The 21,376-nt window shown below is 37.1% G+C and overlaps 1 protein-coding gene across 3 annotated transcripts; it reads right to left on the reverse strand.

The window, feature by feature from the left end:
- Positions 1-272: 272 nt before the first annotated feature.
- Positions 273-21,137, reverse strand: LOC125264660 (adhesion G-protein coupled receptor G1-like). Of its 3 annotated transcripts, none has more exons than XM_048184217.1 (14): positions 20,867-21,137; positions 11,631-11,716; positions 8,539-8,982; positions 8,351-8,402; positions 7,308-7,422; positions 7,086-7,208; positions 6,890-7,006; positions 4,993-5,035; positions 4,795-4,898; positions 4,464-4,582; positions 4,077-4,339; positions 3,826-3,925; positions 1,264-1,538; positions 273-1,035 (listed from the first exon to the last, which is right to left on the reverse strand). In XM_048184217.1, the coding sequence occupies exons 2-14, from the start codon at positions 11,695-11,697 to the stop codon at positions 911-913; spliced, it is 1,947 nt and encodes a 648-aa protein (XP_048040174.1). In that variant the 5' UTR covers positions 11,698-11,716; positions 20,867-21,137; the 3' UTR covers positions 273-910. The 3 variants fall into 3 exon arrangements, with proteins under 3 accessions (XP_048040174.1, XP_048040173.1, XP_048040175.1); XM_048184216.1 differs by having other exon boundaries at positions 8,539-8,985; positions 20,867-21,136; XM_048184218.1 differs by lacking the exon at positions 20,867-21,137 and adding an exon at positions 9,163-9,293 and having other exon boundaries at positions 8,539-8,985.
- Positions 21,138-21,376: the final 239 nt, after the last annotated feature.

The raw sequence follows: 21,376 nt of genomic DNA on the forward strand, positions 1-21,376 counted from the left end.
CATATTGCGCGTTACACTTTCTCCCATTCAAAACAATAGGAGTGACACGTCTTGTGTTATTCTATAGTCTTTGACCTTAATGATGTTCTAAAGAACCTTTTTAATGATAGTTTATTTTTATTAATATTAGTTTTTTATATTATTTATTAATGTAGATTTTTTTTTACCCATCTATCCGCCTGGTCTAATAAAATATGTCCAATAAAAAAAAAAAAAAAAAAAAAAAAAATTAATGAAAAAAAAAAAGTAAAAGAAAAATAACCAAACACCAATAATATTTATATTATGTATTCCATATTATTATATTCCAACAGAAATACACATAAAAATACTTAATACAAACCAAAAAGTAAAGTTTGTGCTTTACTTTGCTTCATTACAAAACTCTATAACAGAAAGTGCAACTTCTGACAGAACTAAACAAAATACAGAATTTGCTGAGCTCATTTTTGATTCTGAAAATGCACATTGAGGAATGCACTGGCAGTTTAAACTGGCACAAACGCTTTAACTCACAACTCACTACTTTTTGACCACAATTTTTTTTTTCTTACTGAAAAAGTGATTTGGTAGAACTCCTATTTACATCACAATGAATACAGCAGTTTTACACAGTTGTAAAAAAAATTAAAGTGCAAGGGTCGCTTGAGAAAACGAAACAAACTATCATACTCACACTAAGACTATGAATACAGAAATGCAGCTTATGACAGGTGAAGCATTTATGCTCAGTTATCTAACGCTCTGTGACTAAATGACATTGCAATGTCATCTGAGGACCTTTCAACTTCCTGACCAGCAGGACATAAAATGATCTTTACAAATGCCCTTTGCGAATACATTTTCAAGGTAAAAAAACCCCTGAAATTTGGCAATTTCAGAAAGACACTGTTTGAGCTTCACCAGACTTTTAACTCTTTTCATTAGTCTGTAGCATATGCTGTTTTGAAGATGCAGAACTGCTCCCATCCGAACTGGAGTCATCTTTCTTTTTCATCCTCTCAAGAGCATAGTATCGCAGCATGAGAAAAAACCCTGTTAGGATAGATGGGAATTGGATACCATCATGCAATTTTATCTAACAGAATGGAAGCTAATGAGTTAAATGCAAGACTTCTTTAGTAATGAAAACAAAAGGAAACAAGTTTGAGGGCTGTTTTATTTTTATATGCAGCTACAGGAAATCAAGTTACATTGACACAATAGCCTAGCCATTATCTGATCTTGTGTATTTTGTGATACTGCATTCAAGAAAAAGCTTACCTTGTAAGGAATTGATAATACAGAAGAGGAAGAGGGTAGCCTCTGAGAGAGGGCCAAAATCAAAGAAACCAAGGCCCCAAGTTGTGCCAAACAGACAGGTGAGACCCCAGATACTGAGAAAAGACACGTGAATCTTCTTCCATTCGGGTCGATTGTGGATCTCCTTCACCACAAGGAAAAGCATGACTGCACCAGAGCTCACCACAACAGCCAGTAAGCCAATATTAATGATGTAATGGGCCAGTAGACTCTTGTCCTTTTCCATCATCCAGCACCTGGATGAGCAGAGCAAAGATTATTTTAAAGGGGACCTATTATGCCCCTTTTCACAAGATGTAATATAAGTCTCTGGTGTCCCCAGAATGTGTCTGTGAAGTTTCAGCTCAAAATACCCCACAGATCATTTATTATAGCTTGTCAAATTTGCTCCTATTTGGGTGTGAGTAAAAACATGCCATTTTTGTGTGTCCCTTTAAATGCAAATAAGCTGCTGCTCCCTGCCCACTTTCCAAAAGAGGGCGGAGCTTTAACAGCTTGCACTTCGGTTGCTCAACAACAACAAAGCTGGAGAATTTCACGATTGTCAGTAACGGCGTTCAGTCGGACACTGATGGAGAGACTCAGCAAGAAGTTAAAGGTGCCCTTGATTCAAAAATTGAATTTACCTTGGCATAGTTAAATAACAAGAGTTCAGTACATGGAAAAAACAGTGAGTCTCAAACCCCATTGTTTCCTCCTTCTTATATAAATCTCATTTGTTTAAACGACCTCCGAAGAACAGGCGAATCTCAACATAACACAGACTGTTACGTAACAGTCGGGGTGTACGCCCCAATATTTGCATAATGCCAGCCCACGTTTCCAACATTATGAAAGGGATTACACAAGGGCAGCCAGGTAACGTCTGGAGCTGCACACAGCCGAATCATCAGACTAGGTAAGCAAGAACAACAGTGAAAAATGGCAGATGGAGCAATAATAACTGACATAATCCATGATAGCATGATATTTTTACTGATATTTGTAAATTGTCTTTCTAAAAGTTTCGTTAGCATGTTGCTAATGTACTGTTAAATGAGGTTAAAGTTACCATCGTTTCTTACTGTATTCACGGAGACAAGAGCCGTCGCTATTTTCATTTTTTAAACACTTGCAGTCTGTATAATGCATAAACACAACTTCATTCTTTATAAATCTCTCCAACAGTGTAGCATTAGCCGTTAGCCATGGAGGACAGCCTCAAATTCACTCAGAATAAAACTTTAACATCCAAATAAATACTTTACTCACATAATTCGAAGCATGCATGCAGCATGCATGACGAACATCTTGTAAAGATCCATTTGAGGGTTATATTAGCTGTGTGAACTTTGTAAATGCGCTGTAATATAGTCGACAGCTCATGTGGCAGGGAGCACGCGATTTAAGGGGGCGGCGCCGAATGTAAATCAGTGCATTGTTAATGATGCCCCAAAATAGGCAGTTAAAAAAATTAATAAAAAAAAATCTATGGGGTATTTTGAGCTGAAACTTTACAGACACATTCAGAAGACACCTTAGACTTATATTACATCTTGTGAAAGAACGTTCTTGGGCACCTTTAATGCAACTGGACGTTTCTGAATGGTTAGTGGATAAATTTATGTAGTTGCTGAGGAGTTGATTCAACTCATCATCTAGCATGTGCCGTCATGTTAAATCTCTTTTGCAAAACCCGTATGGACGCCCACTATACATAGCATACCTAAACAGAGCCAAACACACCCGGCTAACGTTTATGATTGCTATCAAATGATGTGAATATTTTTCCAAAATATCGCTCGGACAGAAATGCTCCTTTTTTAGCAATCGAGCTTGCCTGGGTCAATTTGCAGGCTATCCAAGCTAACTTAGACTCTAAATCGTGTTCTGTGCTCGTCTGTGCAGCCAACGACAGAAATTTTGCTATGATGGTCTTAGAACTGGTACACCGTTTTCACTTGCGAAAACAAAATGACGGCGCCGTGGGCGGAAACGTGCAGATTAAGGGGCGGTAATATTATAATAAGATTCCCTTATTATAATAAGATTCCTACATCACAAGGGGAGCAATATCTGAGCGGCTCGTTTGGAAGCTGCATATTTTACTTCATAACTTGTTAAATATGGATATTTTTTTACACAAACACATCGCTTTGCTTCAGAAGGCCACTCCGGAGCTGTGTGGAGTACACGTTTATGATGGATGGAGACACTTTCTTCAGCTCATACTCATTGTTTCCGTTCACTGCCATTATAAAGCTCGGATGCGTCAGGATATTTATAAACATTTCTCCGATTATGTTCATCAGAAAGAAGAAAGTCATATACACCTAGGATGGCTTGAAGGTGAGTAAAGCTTGGGCTAATTTTCATTTGAAAGTAAACTAATCCTTTAAAGCTTGCCAAAACAAAGTTACTGGGTTGTCCTTTTTCACGTTTTCTGGGTTGGTAGATGCACCAGGGACCCGATTATAGCACATAACACGGAAAAAGTCAGATTTTAATGACATTTTCATGAGTATATAAAATATGTTTTCTTACATGAGGTAAGGACCGGTGATATTTTCACTTGGCACAATCCTTCTTTCACCATAAATATCCCCTATTGAGAGCAGTATGATGACTAGCAGAGCTGGGAGACCTATAAATGGAAAAAAGAATTGTTATATAAAAAGTTAATTACTACATTTAAATTCATATAAATACTCAGAAAAATAGATGAAAATACCATTTCTGCTTTTTTTAAATGAATAAGAAAATAAATAAATAAATAAATTCATGTTTATACTCACCAAATCCCCCCAAGTAAAAGACCCATGGAGGAATATTTGAGCTGAACACCTTGCGGACTAACAAGAATGTGTGAAACACTTCCATAGCCATCCAGCAGAGGGTGCTTAGCAATGAGTAATGCAGAAGAGATCCTGTTATCACACAAGCTGTTTCATTTTCAACATTGGCCACTGTACCGGTAAGAATGAAGAACAAGCACAAAAGAAATATTGCCGCCACCAGACCACGGTGCACCAGTGAGGTCTGGTTTTTCTTCCCTATTCTGGAATGCAGAGACAAAACAAGACAAAAACTATGGGGGTGAGAATCAAAATAGATTCACTGAACAAGCTTTTTTTTAATTCGTGATAGTGTAACAAATTCCAAGTCAATGAACTCTTAGTTACCTGCGTTTACAGAGCCAATAGAAGAGAACCAAACAGCTAACTAAAGACACGGCACAGCCCACAGCGGTAATGAACGTCAGAGCCTTCAGATGGCGAACTGTAGCCTTCTGTTCCACTTGCTAAAGCATTGAAGAAAAATAGACATGACATGGAATGCATTATTCCATTTCTATGGTGTAATCTGTTACACTCTCCCGATGGCTATTCAAATGAATAAGGATGAGAGAAATATCTTTTATTCATTAAGACTGGCTCTCAGTGTAAATTATTACTAGCAATGAGCAAAACACACTTTTTTTAACTTAATTTTCTTGGTAAACTTGCAACTCACCACAAGAATAGCAAAGTATGTAAGGTGATTACAATGACATTCTGTCTTTCTTTCATTGATGTTAAACGTATTACAACCGTTGCCTCTCCAATTCACTTCATTGTCTGCAGAGAAGTACAATCAGTAATTGCGTAAACATTTTCTTGATGTCAAATAATTATTGATAATGTATTTATGAACATGAAGACTTGAGCACACCTATTCTTGTATCCCATGAAACACATTTTCCAGAACAGTTGGCCTGTGGAATGAAAGAGAAAAGGATAGGAAGAGAGTGGTTTGGCACATACCACTGTGATGAATGATGATATGATGAATCTCCAAACAGTACTGTTTGGAGATTCATCATATCAATTGACAATTACAAAGTTCAGCTGTCATAAACTCTGTGCAAGTAAACAGGGCTCTTTAAATGCCAAAAACAAGATGTGCAATCTGATATTTATCAGGCTATGATTCGGTGTTAAGGAAATGTAAGACATTTAGGGTGTGTTCAGACTTGTAGTTCAGTTCTCTTGTTTTTTGTTTTGTTTGTTTTTTTTCCTGACCAAAAAAGAAAATGATATATTTATTCCTGGTTTGCTTAGTGTTCACACTGTCATTTTTAACACCAAACCTAAATAAACACAACAAAAAAAAAACAGCTTTTATGACAGATTTTTTTAGAACGAAACTTGCTGTATGCTGGGCTAAATGCTCTTGTGTTTGTGTAAAGTAGTCAAAAGACAGTGGTTCAGTGCCTGAAACGAACTGTAATGGGCAACATAGCTCATATTACAAAAAGATCCAGGTATGCTTAAAGGTGCCCTAGAACTTTTTTTAAAAGATGTAATATAAGTCTAAGGTGTCCCCTGAATGTGTCTGTGAAGTTGCAGCTCAAAATACCCCATAGATTTTTTTTAATTCATTTTTTTAACTGCCTGTTTTGGGGCATAATTAGAAATGAGCCGATTTAGGGTGTGTGGCCCTTTAAATCCCGTGCTCCATGCCCCAAGAGCTCGCGCTTGCCTTAAACAACATAAAATAAGTTCAGACAGCTAATATAACCCTCAAAATGGATCTTTACAAAGTGTTCGTCATGCAGCATGTCTAATCGCGTAAGTACATTGTTTATTTTGATGTTTACATTGATTCTGAATGAGTTTGAGGCTATATGCTCCGTGGCTAATGGCTAATGCTACACTGTTGGAGAGATTTATAAAGAATGAAGTTTTGTTTATGAATTATACAGACTACAAGTGTTTAAAAATGAAAATAGCGACGGCTCTTGTCTCCGTGAATACAGTAAGAAACGATGGTAACTTTAACCACATTTAACAGTACATTAGCAACATGCTAACGAAACATTTAGAAAGACAATTTACAAATATCACTAAAAATATCATGATATCATGAATCATGTCAGTTATTATTGCTCCATCTGCCATTTTTTGCTATTGTCCTTGCTTGCTTACCTAGTCTGTTGATTCACCTGTGCACATCCAGACGTTAATACTGGCTGCCCTTGTGTAATGTCTCGATCATGGGCTGGCATATGCAAATATTGGGGGCGTACACCCCGACTGTTACGTAACAGTCGGTGTTATGTTGAGATTCGCCTGTTCTTCAGAGGTCTTTTAAACAAATGAGATTTATATAAGAAGGAGGAAACAATGGAGTTTAAGACTCACTGTATGTCTTTTCCATGTACTGAACTCTTGTTATTTAACTATGCTGAGGTAAATTCAATTTTTGAATCTAGGGCACCTTTAAATTACAGTTCTGTCCTTTATAGGGTTGCATCTTATTAAATTATATCCTATTTTTGGTTTGTTTAGATGCCTTTGATCTGCGTTGTGATTATATTTTACTTAAACTGCAGTGCACCAAGGTTCGAATGGCAGCGCTCACAGCATGAAACAGAGCACTTGCACCACTAGATTTTATCAAATCTAAGCTGTCAAGTGTGAACACACCCTTTGTCTACTCTGAAGAAAATGATGTGAGCTACAATTGTAGATAAACATATGAATAGCACTTTAACACGATAACAAATATGATGTAACATGAAAAAGTGTGAAAAAACACACACACAAATGAACATGCTCAAACTTACTGGAAAGGGAAGGTGGTGAAATGTGATTTTGACAGGTTCTGGGAGGTTTTTGATAATCTCATTTTCCACAGAGAGTCCAACTACATCATCCAGAAGAGTTGAATCAGAGGGTCCCCCCTATATAACACAAGTACTGTTGTATCATACTGTACATAGCTCCACATGATTTATTTCTGCTTGACAAATATGGTCATACCTGAAATAATTTCCTGGCCTTGTAGTGAGTACACACCACTTTGGACTTGCTCTTTGTTGCTGATTTCAGGCAGGAGGGAAGATAAACGGAGGGTATCGTGTTTCGTGCTTCAGTTCCAGAGGCCTGGAATGCAACACATATTTATTCATATGCAAGAAAAAGACCTTTCTGTGACTCAAAAAATTATTTGAACTCTGCTTATAAAATGTGAATATCATTTACTGGCAGAGTTAAATGAAGTCCTGTGAAGCCCTCTTTCATCTCAATAATTGTGCTTTGAGCACAAGGTAGATCCACACGACCTGTTGTATTAGATTTCATCACTACATTCTCTATCCTGCAAACACGCAAAAACATGTATTATGACATGATCACACTACAACATATACACAAATATATATACTTTTAATAATCATGTTGAATAATCATGTGAATATGTAATAATATCTTGTAATACCGACAGTAAATAATACTGTTGGTATTATAAGTTACTATTACTTATTCACATTGTAAGGCCCACCCAACGGTGGTTTCCAATAGAGCGGGTGAATGTTTCCTGTATGTTCGGTCTTTTCACTGTGGCAAAGTAGCTCCAATTTACTTTTATCTGACTCCAAATTTAGTTTAGAATATAATTATTAAAAGATACAACAGCTAATATAATATAAAGCATAGAAAAGGCATTCTGTCTGCACTCTCTAGAGAGTCAGATTCATATGAACCCAAATTGCATCAATGCCACAATCCCACCCCACCACCATTTTCATTCAAAGAAATATGTTTATTTATAGTATTTTACTGTGGAGGGTGTGTATAAGTTATGGTCACAGTATAAACCACAGTAAACACAACACAATATGTACCCACCCCTTTCTGCACTAAAGACAGTATGCATAAGACAATACTCATTAAAACATTTTAATAAGATGGCTCAGCATATTAAATGAACATGCACAATAAATGGGGTGTATTGCAATAAATAAAATGTTGAAGATGTGATAAATGTTTTAAAAATTCAATGATGCACTTGGCTGCCCATGCCTTAAGCATATAAGTTATAAAACTATTGTAGGCATGAGTTTAGCTTCCTGTTTGCGGCTCAACCTCTGTTTTTCACTCCGACTTAAGCTCGTCATGATTGTTCTCTTATAAGCATGCAAAACATCACCTCTTGCAATCTGCATGATAGACCACATCAGTTCATAACACTCTAAAGTAATAGTGAAACTATTACTAATGTAAAAATCAAATGATGATTGGCTCACATGTTTGCTCCTCTGGACGTCTGACTTATAGCCTCATCACAGAAATTCTTCTCTGTAAGTGGAAAAACAGATAAAATATACTGAAACCAAACTGATCACATGCTCAGAAATGCTAAACTCACAAGTGAGCTCACTCAGTGTCACTTTTGATTTGACAAAAATGAAAATATTACATTAAAGGTTCTTACTGCAGTTGATTGACTGTCCTTCAAATGCATATTTTTCCATGACATTGTCGGTGATGATATCACCATGGATGCTGCCTTTCACAATACCATACAGACTGGCATTTTTCTGCTTCCCAGGTGAGAGGTTTGTGCAGCAGTTTTCTTGAAGGTCTTTTGGTTTACACAGAGTGTGATTCTTTCCATTCACCTCCACTATCAGCAGGTCCAGCAGCGGCTCCCAGAACACACAGAAATCACTTTGATTTTGAAGAGGGTTTGAATTCAGAGGAATTGATGAAGATCGTGTGCACTTCGCTGTGATACTGCCCCGAACAGAGAGTGTGTTCTCATTGGCAGAAATCTCGATTTCCTCACAGCCTGTTCTCAAATCATAATTCAGATTTCGGGGTGCTTTTCCATGGCGCCATGTTCCACACATCTTAAAGTCTCTGTCATTCTCTGTTGCTGCTAAATAAACATAATATGGTAAATAAGTAAATAAAATTAATATAAATAAATGTTATCTGCAAAATATATTGATTTGAATTCTAAAAGTATTTCTAACAAACTATCCAAAATATTACATTTTTGCACTAATCAAGTGTGCATTTTCTGTCTAAAAATAGACTCATTAAAGATGCAGACCATAAGTTTTGCCTCTTTGTCGCCATCTCTGTTTGAAACCTGCAAAATGCAGTTAATAATTTCCAGAATTATCATTTACGTGGGTTGTGCATCAGCACGGCTCCTCAGGGTCATCAACATCTTTGTTGATCCTGGAACAACATTCCAATAAACCAATCAGATTTGAGGGACAAGTTGACCGTTTATGTCAAGTTTAGGCTTGCAATCAGGGTTAGGTGCTTCTACATCAATGTTATTCACATATCTTTCCCATCTGATTTTAGGGATAAGTTATGGGTAGGATAAGGGGTTGATCCAGGAACATGTCTTACTTGGCAAAATCATGGTGACCGGCTCCTCAGTGCGGATGAATCTAATGTCTAGGAGAATGTGTGACTGGCAGTCACTGTACCGGTGGATATTGTACTTTGGAATCACAGATTCTACGTCTTGGAAGCATGACCATAAGAATTTTAAGATAATAAGAATTTTCACCAGAAAATGTCATCTGAACAAGTAACAAATCTGCCACTTTTGTTCTGACCAACTGAGGGAAAAAAAGCATTACAATAAAATGTGCTGCCAATGGTGATTAAATCTAACAATCGCTTATCTCATATCAGATCAAAATGTGTAAATGATTATTATTGTTATACTTTGTTCTCAAATTGTTAATGTTAATAACATCATCATTGCATGACTATATGTATTGAGTCTGTATTAGCTTCCAAAGTCTTTTGCTTTTGATGGGGTTTTTTATGGGTGAATCTCCAGTTGTCACTGATGATTGTCATTTGGACCTTTCTGGATTACAATCCGCCGTCAAAATGATAAATTTAATTATTCCAGCTGCTATGAGAAAAGGCTATCAATGATCCTCTGCCTGCAACATCTGGGACTCCTTCTTTATACATACAGATTTGATGTAATTTAATTCAGTTTAAAGACAGCTGAAACAGCGCTGACTTAATCAACACTAACGTGCAAATAAGGAGAACCATTAAGCCGATCCAGTTAGAGTACTTTTCAACCAACAAATCAACAACATTTATCATGAATTTACTGTGGTAACACTAACTGTAACCGTGGTATTTTGTCAGAAATGTAGGTTAATATCTAATTTTATTTTTTAATGTAGACTTGTATTAAATGAGTAATAAAGGCCAAATTACAGACTTTTTTTGTCATAAACTTGCAGTTTTGTGCATTCGTATTTATATTAAATGTGTTTTGATACCATAAAGCCATTCTAGATATAGAAACAATATTTTTGCTTTTTACCATGTAGTGAGGTGCCATGTGTAGTTTTACCTGCGGTGATCTAATTAGAGTACTTTATAATTTAAATAAGAATAGAGTTCTAACTGTCACGAATCCTGTCAGTTCCGGACTACATTTCCCATCATCCCCCCTGTCAATCACATGCACTCACTCCACCTATCACCTGTTGCCACATCCACCCTAGCACACCACACTGATCACCACACCCAGCTGCAGCTCATTATCAGGACTATAAAGGACTCACACTCACACCACCAGTTTGTGAAGTCTTGATTACCCAGTGTGTCATTTCTGAGCGTTTCCTTGTTTCCTGTCTGCCTGTGTTTGATCTTGCCTGTTCCTGTTTATTGACCCGTTGCTGCCTGTCCTGACTCTTGCCTTGTATACTGTTCTGTGAATGTTATCTGCCTGCCTCTATCTACTGCCTGTACCCTGACTACGACTCTGCCTGTCCCTTGCTGTTCCTGTTTGCTCCTGATTGACCCTGCCTGTACGACCACTCTTACTTCTAATAAAACGCTGCAATTGGATCCCTGCCTGAGTCCCGCTACGTAACACTAACTCAGTAATAATATTTAAATTTCACCCTTTAAAACGAGAGTTAAAAGTTTTACAGATATTATTTGTGTATTAAATTTACATCTGTGTCCTATCTCAAGATACTCTACTGTCAGCTCAAGCTTTTGTCAAATCTGTCATGTTTTCAAGAAACAAAACATGATTATATATAGCGACTACTAGCTGGCCTCTGTTACACTTACCCCCCTAAACCTCACTCCTATCCTGGTCACGGCAACAATGTCACCCCTCTACCGAGGTCCTACTCGCTCCACTCTGCACGGGCCTCGAACCCGGGTCTCCCGTGTGGGAGTCGGACGCTCTAACAAGGAGGCTAAAGGCTGCAACCTCTAGCGTCAGTCGCTAGAGCATCTCTTGAGATCAGAGGAGGGAGGTTTACTCGCACAGCGACTACTAGCTGTGTCCACAACATCAAATCTGGCCCCCTTTTAAAAAAGTTTGGACACCCCTAGGCTAAGGTAAGGACATCATTTTGAACAATGGCTAGTTATGTACTTGCTCAATAATTGATTTTGGATCATTTTTAACCAAAAAAGTTACGGACTGCAGCTTTAAACAAGATGCTAACAGTAATCCATCATCAATATGCAACTAGTATAATTTCACTTCCTTGGTGATCGCCTACTTACCTAGACCCAAACTGAACAAAAGACAGATGATCATCCACATCCTTACAGTCTTTGGGTTCTGCTTCATTGTAGCTCATAGATGACTCCTGAAAAGCAACAGAGAACTCAGTTAGAGAGAAATGAAAAATGCACTACGACATAACTCAGTAGAGCCATGCAAGGCTTTCTTAAAGGTGCCCAAGAATGCTTTTTCACAAGATGTAATATAAGTCTAAGGTGTCTCCTGAATGTATCTGTGAAATTCAAGCTCAAAATACCCCAAAGATTTTTTTTAATTAATTTTTTTAACTGCCTATTTTGGGGCATCATTAACTATACACTGATTTTTTCAGTCGCCGCCCCTTTAAATTGTGTGCCCCCTGCCTCACGAGCTCTCGACTATATTACAGCGGATTTACTTATATTAAGTTCACACAGCTAATATAACCATCAAATGGATCTTTACAAGATGTTTGTCATGCATACTGTGTGCATACATCGAATCATGTGAGTAAAGTATTTATTTTGATGTTCACATTTGATTCTCTATGAGTTTGAGGCTATGCTCTGTGGCTAAAGCTAACATTACACACTGTTGGAGAGATTTATAAAGAATGAAGTTGTATTTATGAATTATACAGACTGCAAGTGTTTAAAAATGAAAATAGCGATGGCTCTCTTGTCTCCGTGAATACAGTAAGAAACGATGGTAACTTTAACCACATTTAACAGTACATTAGCAACATGCTAACAAAACATTTAGAAAGACAGTTTACAAATATCACTAAAAATATCATGTTATCATGGATCATGTCAGTTATTATTGCTCCATCTGCCATTTTTCGCTGTTGTTCTTGCTTGCTTACCTTGTCTGTGCACAGATCCAGACATTAATACTGCCTTTCCTTGTCTAATGCTTAAACATGGGCTGGCATATATGCAAATATTGGGGGCGTACACAGTCTGTTACGTAACAGTCGGTGTTATGTTGAGATCCGCGTGTTTTCCGGAAGTCTTTTAAACAAATGAGATTTACATAAGAAAGAGGAAGCAATGGGGTTTGAAACTCAATATATGTCTTTACCATGTACTGAACTCTTGTTATTCAACTATGCCATGATAAATTCAATTTTTCATTCGAGGGCACCTTTCAATGAATAGGAAATCATGTTATCAATATCTTGACTGTTCCTTCCTCTTATCACATTTTTTTAGTAAATGATACATGTCTGTGTGGAAGTGTGGAAGTAAAAATACTAATTTCCTCTTTACAAACACATTATTCTTGAGACATTGAGGCAGTCATCTAGTAACATCTATTCCTGGACTCTAATCATTGAGGAGACATACATGCAAGGGTAAAAATACATTCTGATACATGCTAGGCTGAAACTGTCATCTCTTATCCATGAGAACAGACTTTCCTTTGCAGCACAGGGGCCATTGTGGTCATACAGATATGATGCCATCTCTATGTCACAAACTTTGTTTCATTTTGTGTAGTAATACATGAGTCCTCATGGTCGAGACAAAGAGCAATAAAATGAATCATAATACACTGCCAGTCCCAATGTGCCAAAACACACACAGCCAGTGACAGTGAATGAGTCAGCACTGATCACTGAGGCACACAGCAGTCTACAAATCACTTCTGCGAAATTTGACAAAGTAGCTGTTTTTTCTCACTTCACTGAGAGGCTATCAGACGCCAGAAAAATGTGATATCGCAGTTTAAAAAAAGTTTAAAAATGGGTAAGCATTCGAGAAGTTCACGTCCTTTCATGTACAAAAGAATATTGAGTAAATATAAATCAAAAAAAGATGCCAGAATATCATTTCAGATTGAAACGGATGAAAGCGAAACGGATTCTCAAACTAGAGAAAACGTAGGACGGGACTTGATTGTGTTCATAAGGAATTGATTGGATTGTTGTGATTGCTGTGATCTCATGTGAGTGACAGGTTGTCCCGCCCTCACGCCAGTAAACACATCATCAGAGACGAGATGTCACTGTAAGAGGGAGGGGAAGACGTTACTTTGATTAAAGATTAAAGAGGGCACATGACTTTTGAGAAAATAATGATGTGCACAAATAATTTATAAGAAATACTGCAATATTCCATAAAAAATAAGAATTGTCCATTTTGATTTCATGGTGACTTTAATCCCAGATGATGGGCTTAAGAATAAGACAACAGGGCAGTATGATGTTTTCACAAATAAAGTCTAACCTTCCTGTAGATAACAACCATAGAGTCAATGATACACATACTTTCCCACATGGAAAGAACCTATATGTGGATATATGCGCATATATGAAACCTATATGCAGTGTATATGTACATATATGCTGCATATATGCACATATATGATAATATATATGCTGCATATATGCGCATATATACTGCATATATGCTATATATATGCTGCATATATGCGTATATATATATACTGCATATATGTGTATATATGCCACATATAGGCAAAATTGAGGTGCATATATGTGCATATACAGGAAATATAGGTCTCCTGTATTGCTTCTTCATATCCATATATATGCCCTATACATACAAGATATGTCTTCTATATAGCTAATGGCAGGATCTGGTCATTTTGTAGCTCATATCTCATTTTTGACTGTCATACATGATGCCTAGCTCATATTTTCTATTATCAAGGCAAAAACTAAGAATTAACGAAAAAAAATATGCAAGAACTTATGTATGTGCGAATGTAGCAGTTATGTATTTAGACAATTATTTTGTGATTCCACTTGCCATGACCATATTTGGGGTTTCCTGCCGCCATGCTGACTTGGGGTGTTGACGCACTTTGCTGCTTCCCAGTCTGCATGAGACATCACAGCGGTAGGTCGCACAAAGTTTTTGCGGTGATTCAATTAAGGCCATGTTTCATGTAACAGCTGAATTCACATGATATATTTGTATGATTGTAATCCAAAACCCCTCTGTGATGTACATTCAGATGTTTCGTTGATTATTTTTCTTTACTTAAGTTACTTTTAATATCTCTCTTTCTCAGCGTTGTGCGTTGCTGCCGCATGCTGTTTGTATGCTGCACAAGTCCTCATATATTGCCATTTGTGTTATACAGAATAAAGTGAGGACCTGATGGCAAGATTTTTCGCAGTCTGTCTTTGATTACGACACAACGCAGAAAACACACCGCTACACGAACACGTGAAATTGGTCCCACATGGAAAAAACCTATATAAACATATATGTTTCAATATAGGTTTGATATAGGTTTTTAATATATGTGACATATATAAAATTGGCCGTTTTCCTATATTATGTGTACATATATGTACATATATGTGTATATATATATATATGTGTACATATATGTGTATATATATGTGTACATATATGTGTACATATATGTGTACATATATGTGTGCATATATGTGTATATATGTGTGCATATATGTGTACATATGTGTGCATATATGTACATATATGTACATATAATATAGGAAAACGGCCAATTTTATATATGTCACATATATGTAAAACCTATATCAAAACCTATATTGAAACATATGTTTATGTAGGTTTTTTCCATGTGGGTTAACACTAGTTCTCACTTATATAGTGCTGATCTAAAATGTTGCATGCTGACCTTTACATCTTTCAGAGATATGAGCCAAACAGTTGAGAACGTAGCACACAGTTAAGATCAGACACCACTGTGGCTTTCCTGCATTTACCGACTTCGAGCACAAACATGCATCAACCTGTTGTGGCAGGCATTATGCAAAACACAACATCTGCAGATACTCCATTTGGTCTGACGACGAAACTACATCATGTGCTTTACCACTGGTGCTACTATTATGAGATAACGTGTTCTAGACCTACTAAACTGCTATGAAAATGCATGCATGCATAAACTGACATCTGTGTAGAGAGAATGATCAATCTAAAAATGTGCACATACTGTATATAATTTGCTTCCTTTTGCCATACACAATTCTGCAACAGTGCCCACAGTGTAATTAAATATGTGTGAGACAATTTTGACACTGTCTGTAGCAACAAATATTTTTGGGTTTAAGGGCACACTGCCTTTTAATTTTGCACATTTTGGACACTATGAGCTGTTCTGACAAACTTTTTGAAAAGGAATAATTTTCAAAATGGAAAAAATGTTGAGTAAACAAAATGCCTTTTGACAACGAAAACACCCTACATAACAGACAGTTGCCATCTTCTTGCGTCTGCTGTGGTTAGTTAGACATTTGGTAATATAGTTTTTCCACCCACACTGGCCACCGGATACTATCAGGCCCCATCAACAAATGGTTTTGCAATGCAAACTACTTGGGATACATATCAATCAATCAAACGTACTTTATTTATTGCAATTCAAAGTGCTTTACGGGTTTAAATATCTAATCAGCCAATCACATGGAAGCAACTCAATGCATTTAGGCATGTAGACATCTGAATCCAATGATCTTGTCACATCCTGTCTACTGAAATACCTTCAAATTATCAAATTTTGAAGGCAGGATAGATGTATCCTTCTCTGCCTTAGATATCCCACAATCCTGTGCCATTCTGGGACAGTTGAACTAAAAATAAAGATGGAGTCTGGTGGTCAGTTTGTATGTAACATTACATTTTTGTACCAACATTTTCCACTTATGATGTAATTTCTAGCAAGAAATTACTATTGTAGCTAGGGTTGGGAACCGTGTGTTTTTTTTAAAAGAACTGGAACCATGCAAAACTTCTACATTTCTAATTTTCGGTTCCTAAAACGGTTCCGTTGTGATGTCTGGGCGAAGTGCGAGGAGTGTATCCTTTAAGTAGCCATTTCAACCTTTTATTATTGTTTTATGTATATATATGTATGTATTTCAATCTTTGGCAATATTGTATTATGTACAGTCATGCCCACAAAGCAATTTTGATTTTAATTGAATTGAGAGAGAGAGAGAGAGAGCTGCATGAATAATTGTGTTCTCTATTTCATCACCCACATGATCTAATTCCTAAATGACAACAATTCGCCCCTGTATATTAAACCTTCAACAAAAATAAAATTCAAATCTGTGTTCACGCTGCCGTTGATCTAAAGAGTGTTGTCATATTTAGATATAAACAGTTTCACAAGCAATCTTGTCAAACACACAGTATCATTATTTCTGTTACAAATATTCCAGTCATCACAGAAGTATACAAACGTTTATTATTCAGAGAAACTGATGTCTACGTTACCGATTAAAATAGAATAAATCACCTTCCGACAGGAACTGGTTCTTCAAATAACAACTGTATCGATTACCCCACTAGGTGGCATTGTGGCAACAAATTACTGTTAAAAAATGTATCTATCACTGAATCATTTTTTCAGAAACAAGTAAAGTCTTTAAGAATCCAACTTACAAAGATATTCTCTTTCACCTGTCTGGATCTTATGTTAACATTACTTAATGTATTAACTAACATGAACTAACCATGGCAATTTACAATTTACACAGGCTCACCAAAATTGGACAAAAGAAGATTGTAAAAACATTGCCAAGTCTGATGAGTCTCGAATTCTGCTTCCGCATTCAGATGGTAGGGTCGGAATTTGGCGTAAACAACATGAAAGCGTGGATCCATCCTGCCTTGTATCAATGCTTCAGGGTGGTGGTGTAATGGTGTGGGGGATGTTTTCTTGGTACACTCTGGGCCCCTTACTACCAATTAAGCATCGTTTAAATGCCACAGCCTACCTGAGTATTGCTGCTGACCATGTCTATCCCTTTATGACCACAGTGTACCATTTTCTGATGGCTACTTCAAGCAGGATAACGCACTGTCACAAACCTCAAATTGTGTTAAATTGGTTTCTTGAACATGACATTCAGTTCACTATAATCAAATGGCCTCCACAGTCACCAAATCTCAATCCAATAGACCAACAGAGGATGTGGTGGAATGTGAGATTCATGGTTTTGCAGCCGACAAATCTGCAGCAACTGCAGGTATATATACTGTAAACATGTTTTTATGCTATGGTAAAAACCTGCTAATTGGTTAAAGGTGCCCTAGAACTTTTTTTTAAAAAGATGTCATATAAGTCTAAGGTGTCCCCTGAATGTGTCAGTTTTAGCTCAAAATACCCCATAGATTTTTTTAAATACATTTTTTTAACTGCCTATTTTGGGGCATAATTAGAAATGAGCCGATTCAGGGTGTGTGGCCCTTTAATTCTCGTGCTCCACGCCCCAAGAGCTCGCGCTTGCCTTAAACAACATAAAAAAGTTCACACAGCTAATATAACCCTCAAAATGGATCTTTACAAAGTGTTCGTCATGCAGCATGTCTAATCGCGTAAGTACAGTGTTTATTTTGATGTTTACATTGATTCTGAATGAGTTTGAGGCTGTGCTCCGTGGCTAACGGCTAATGCTACACTGTTGGAGAGATTTATAAAGAATGAAGTTGTGTTTCTGAATTATACAGACTGCAAGTGTTTAAAAATGAAAATAGCGACGGCTCTTGTCTCCGTGAATACAGTAAGAAACGATGGTAACTTTAACCACATTTAACAGTACATTAGCAACATGCTAACAAAACATTTAGAAAGACAATTTATAAATATCACTAAAAATATCACGATATCATGAATCATGTCAAATATCATGATATCATGAATCATGTTATTATTGCTCCATCTGCCATTTTTTGCTATTGTCCTTGCTTGCTTACCTAGTCTGTTGATTCAGCTCTGCACATCCAGACGTTAATACTGGCTGCCCTTGTCTAATGCCTCAATCATGGGCTGGCATATGCAAATATTGGGGGCGTACATATTAATGATCCCGACTGTTACGTAACAGTCTGTGTTATGCTGAGATTCGCCTGTTCTTCGGAGGTCTTTTAAACAAATGAGATTTATATAAGAAGGAGGAAACAATGGAGTTTGAGACTCACTGTATGTCTTTTCCATGTACTGAACTCTTGTTATTTAACTATGCCGAGGTAAATTCAATTTCTGAATCTAGGGCACCTTTAATGATCAACTCTATAGAGTTTCAATCTCTGAAAAAAATGTCTTTGTCCAAACATGTCAGCAATGCACTGTATAAAAATTACAGCCCAATGTGGCTATAACAGAGCAGCGTATTGAGTACAGAGAATGCCCAGTTCCTCTGTGCAATGTTTGAGAAGGGTGCGTCTATGCCTCCGCCCTTTCTGGCCCTCTCTCCCTCTGCCATTGTTCCAGCTATGTGGACCTCACAGCAATCAAAGAATGTCCCTTTTCTCTCCAAGCACCACTGAAAGGAAGCTGTGGCAGTCCATTTATACAGGGAGCATGTTGCCAGTTTTAAACTGTGCAAATAAAGGAATTTTTTGCTCAAATGCATACAAAAATTCTCTCAGCCTTACTATGTTATTTCCCACTCAACAGCCACTAAAAATAATTCACCCAACCTCATATAACACTTCCTCTTTTAGTTATAATGACTCTGTGGAAATTTTAATAACCTCTGTGTTGTGAACTCATGAGTCTCCGTTCCTGCCACCTGAATTTCCTCGCTCTGATAAAATCTCTCGAAATGATTCAACTTGTTTTGAAGTCCTACATATGCCTCAAGACTGATAAACCACAGAAGACTTGCTTCTCTACAGCATTTCCACGGCTCATATTTTGTTTAGCAAAGCTAACGACGCGCACAGAACAAGAATGTGAACTTTGAGATGAACTAGGTCAAGCTATTGTGCTTTTCCTTTGTAACATCAGTGCCAGACAAAAAAGAGAGAGGCCTTTCAGCTCCCTTCATTCTGAGACGAACTGACAAGTAGCAGGGACTGAGGGCAAAGGTCTTTAGACTATTTAGTGGTGATTACATTGCCGCTAAGTTGCATTAAAGCAAAAAAAAAAAAAAAAAAACTCGCTGTTTAGTTGCGTAGATCAACCATCGTGGTTCAGACAGGAAAACCAAGATACACTACAAGACATAAAGAGTAGCTAAAATGAAAACATCTTTGATTGCAATTTAATAAGCATTCGACCAATTACTAAAGAAAATTTCTTATGAAGCTAAATTCAATTTGAATTTGCAGAAATAATGAAAGCATATGACAGTTGTAGTTACAGGCTCAATCTTCTCAGTCAGTTATAGAAGGCAGATAAAGGGAGCATTCCTTTCTATTGAGGTGGACTGACTGGGGGGGTGTTACAGGATTGTCAAGGGTTTCACTAAAGCGCAGTCTCCGTGTGTCTTTGATATGTTCATAGCCCGGAGTAAATATGCGGCTGGTGCTCCTCCACCTGCGCTCCAATTTCCCTAAGGAGAGCCTTGTCTCATATATTACTGCAGTAAGCGTGAAATGCTGAAATGAACATGTAATAGAGAGAAATGCACGCAAAAAAAAATAAAAAACTGCATGTATATCTTATAGAGGATGAGGTGAGCTCAGGTCAAATCTAACCCTGTTAAAGGTTATAGCATGCTAATATGTGTTAATGTGTTAAGCTCTTTAACATGGTTTATTTGACAGAAATTTAACAGAGTTGGGCCAATTTGACAGTTTTTTTCATTAGTGTATTGCAAAAACATGCAAAACACGAAGAAAAATACGAAAACCCAGCCCATTTATGTGAATACAAAAGAATGACGGGAGATGGGGGCTAGTTGTCACAACAAACAAGGACTATATCTCAGCTTTTGATAACACAAATGTATTTCCTCTAGCAGTGTATTCATATATAGCTTTTAAGCACCTGATTATTGTGAATTCAACCCTTCATACTAAAATTTCAATATCAAAATATTTTGTTATAGCTCTAAATAAAGTGAACACAATACAACCATACTGTGGCAGCAATTATGGCAATGGTCAGCTGTAATGAAGGTAGATGTTACCTTAAGGGTTAAACTGAAAATGATATTGTACATAAATATCAGACCGGGGCAAGCTGTCACATTTTTATTATCAGAACTTATTGTTCTTACTGTGACAACTTACAGATATCGTTTAATATCGTTACGCGTTGTTTGGACTCTGAAACGTTATCGTTGCGCGTTGTTTGACTTAAGTCAAAAGTGTGACAACTACTAGCTCTACATCTAGGTAAAAATCACCCCCATTTCACATGTAAAAAAGCAAAAGCAATAGATTCGAATCAAAATGTATGAAAACATAAAATTCACACTCACACCTTCACAGATAGACTGATTGGAGATCATATGGTGCATCGCTTTAGCAAACATTTAGAGAAATTGTCTTACCTTTCATACACAAACGCAGAACACTTGATATCTTGCCTCTCGTAGCCTACGCAAAACACTTGGTTTTCGGAAAACGGTCAGCAAAATCGCGTAAACGGTCGTTGGTTATTTTGAAGTAATGTTCCCGGTGGGACAGTACATGTTAAAACACGCGTAATGTAAAACTAGTGGAAGAGCGAAAAACGCAAGTGACTTTCACACTCACAGGCGAGCGCGCAGTGACTCAGAGCGTGTGAATAGCCTACTGAACTGAAGGAGCTCGTGTCACATTATCATGTAGTACTAGTCATGTGGAAAGCGGAGGTACTCTACTACTGAGTCAGTCTCACAGAAACATAGAAACATTCCAGCAACAGTCAATCTCATAGGAACTCTACTATAAGCTATTGTAACATGGTTCCCTGTTTGTGCTTTATTTGCGAAATGGAAGTTACAGAAATCTTATATCATAGAAATCTGCGGCCAGGCAGTACAGGTATATTTAGAAAGGGATGAGCAATGCCATGTAAA

Source organism: Megalobrama amblycephala, linkage group LG3 (assembly GCF_018812025.1).
Source record: "Megalobrama amblycephala isolate DHTTF-2021 linkage group LG3, ASM1881202v1, whole genome shotgun sequence".
In the NCBI taxonomy this organism is placed as follows: domain Eukaryota; kingdom Metazoa; phylum Chordata; class Actinopteri; order Cypriniformes; family Xenocyprididae; genus Megalobrama; species Megalobrama amblycephala.

Excerpts from the sequence above, each read along its gene's own strand:
- LOC125264660 (XM_048184216.1), bottom strand. The coding sequence starts at position 11,697 with ATGAAGCAGAACCCAAAGACTGTAAGGATGTGGATGATCATCTGTCTT. Across the intron at positions 5,036-6,889 it reads TTCACCACCTTCCCTTTCCA|GCCAACTGTTCTGGAAAATG; the intron begins GTAAGTTTGAGC and ends TTCATTCCACAG. Across the intron at positions 1,036-1,263 it reads TATTATCAATTCCTTACAAG|GGTTTTTTCTCATGCTGCGA; the intron begins GTAAGCTTTTTC and ends CTATCCTAACAG.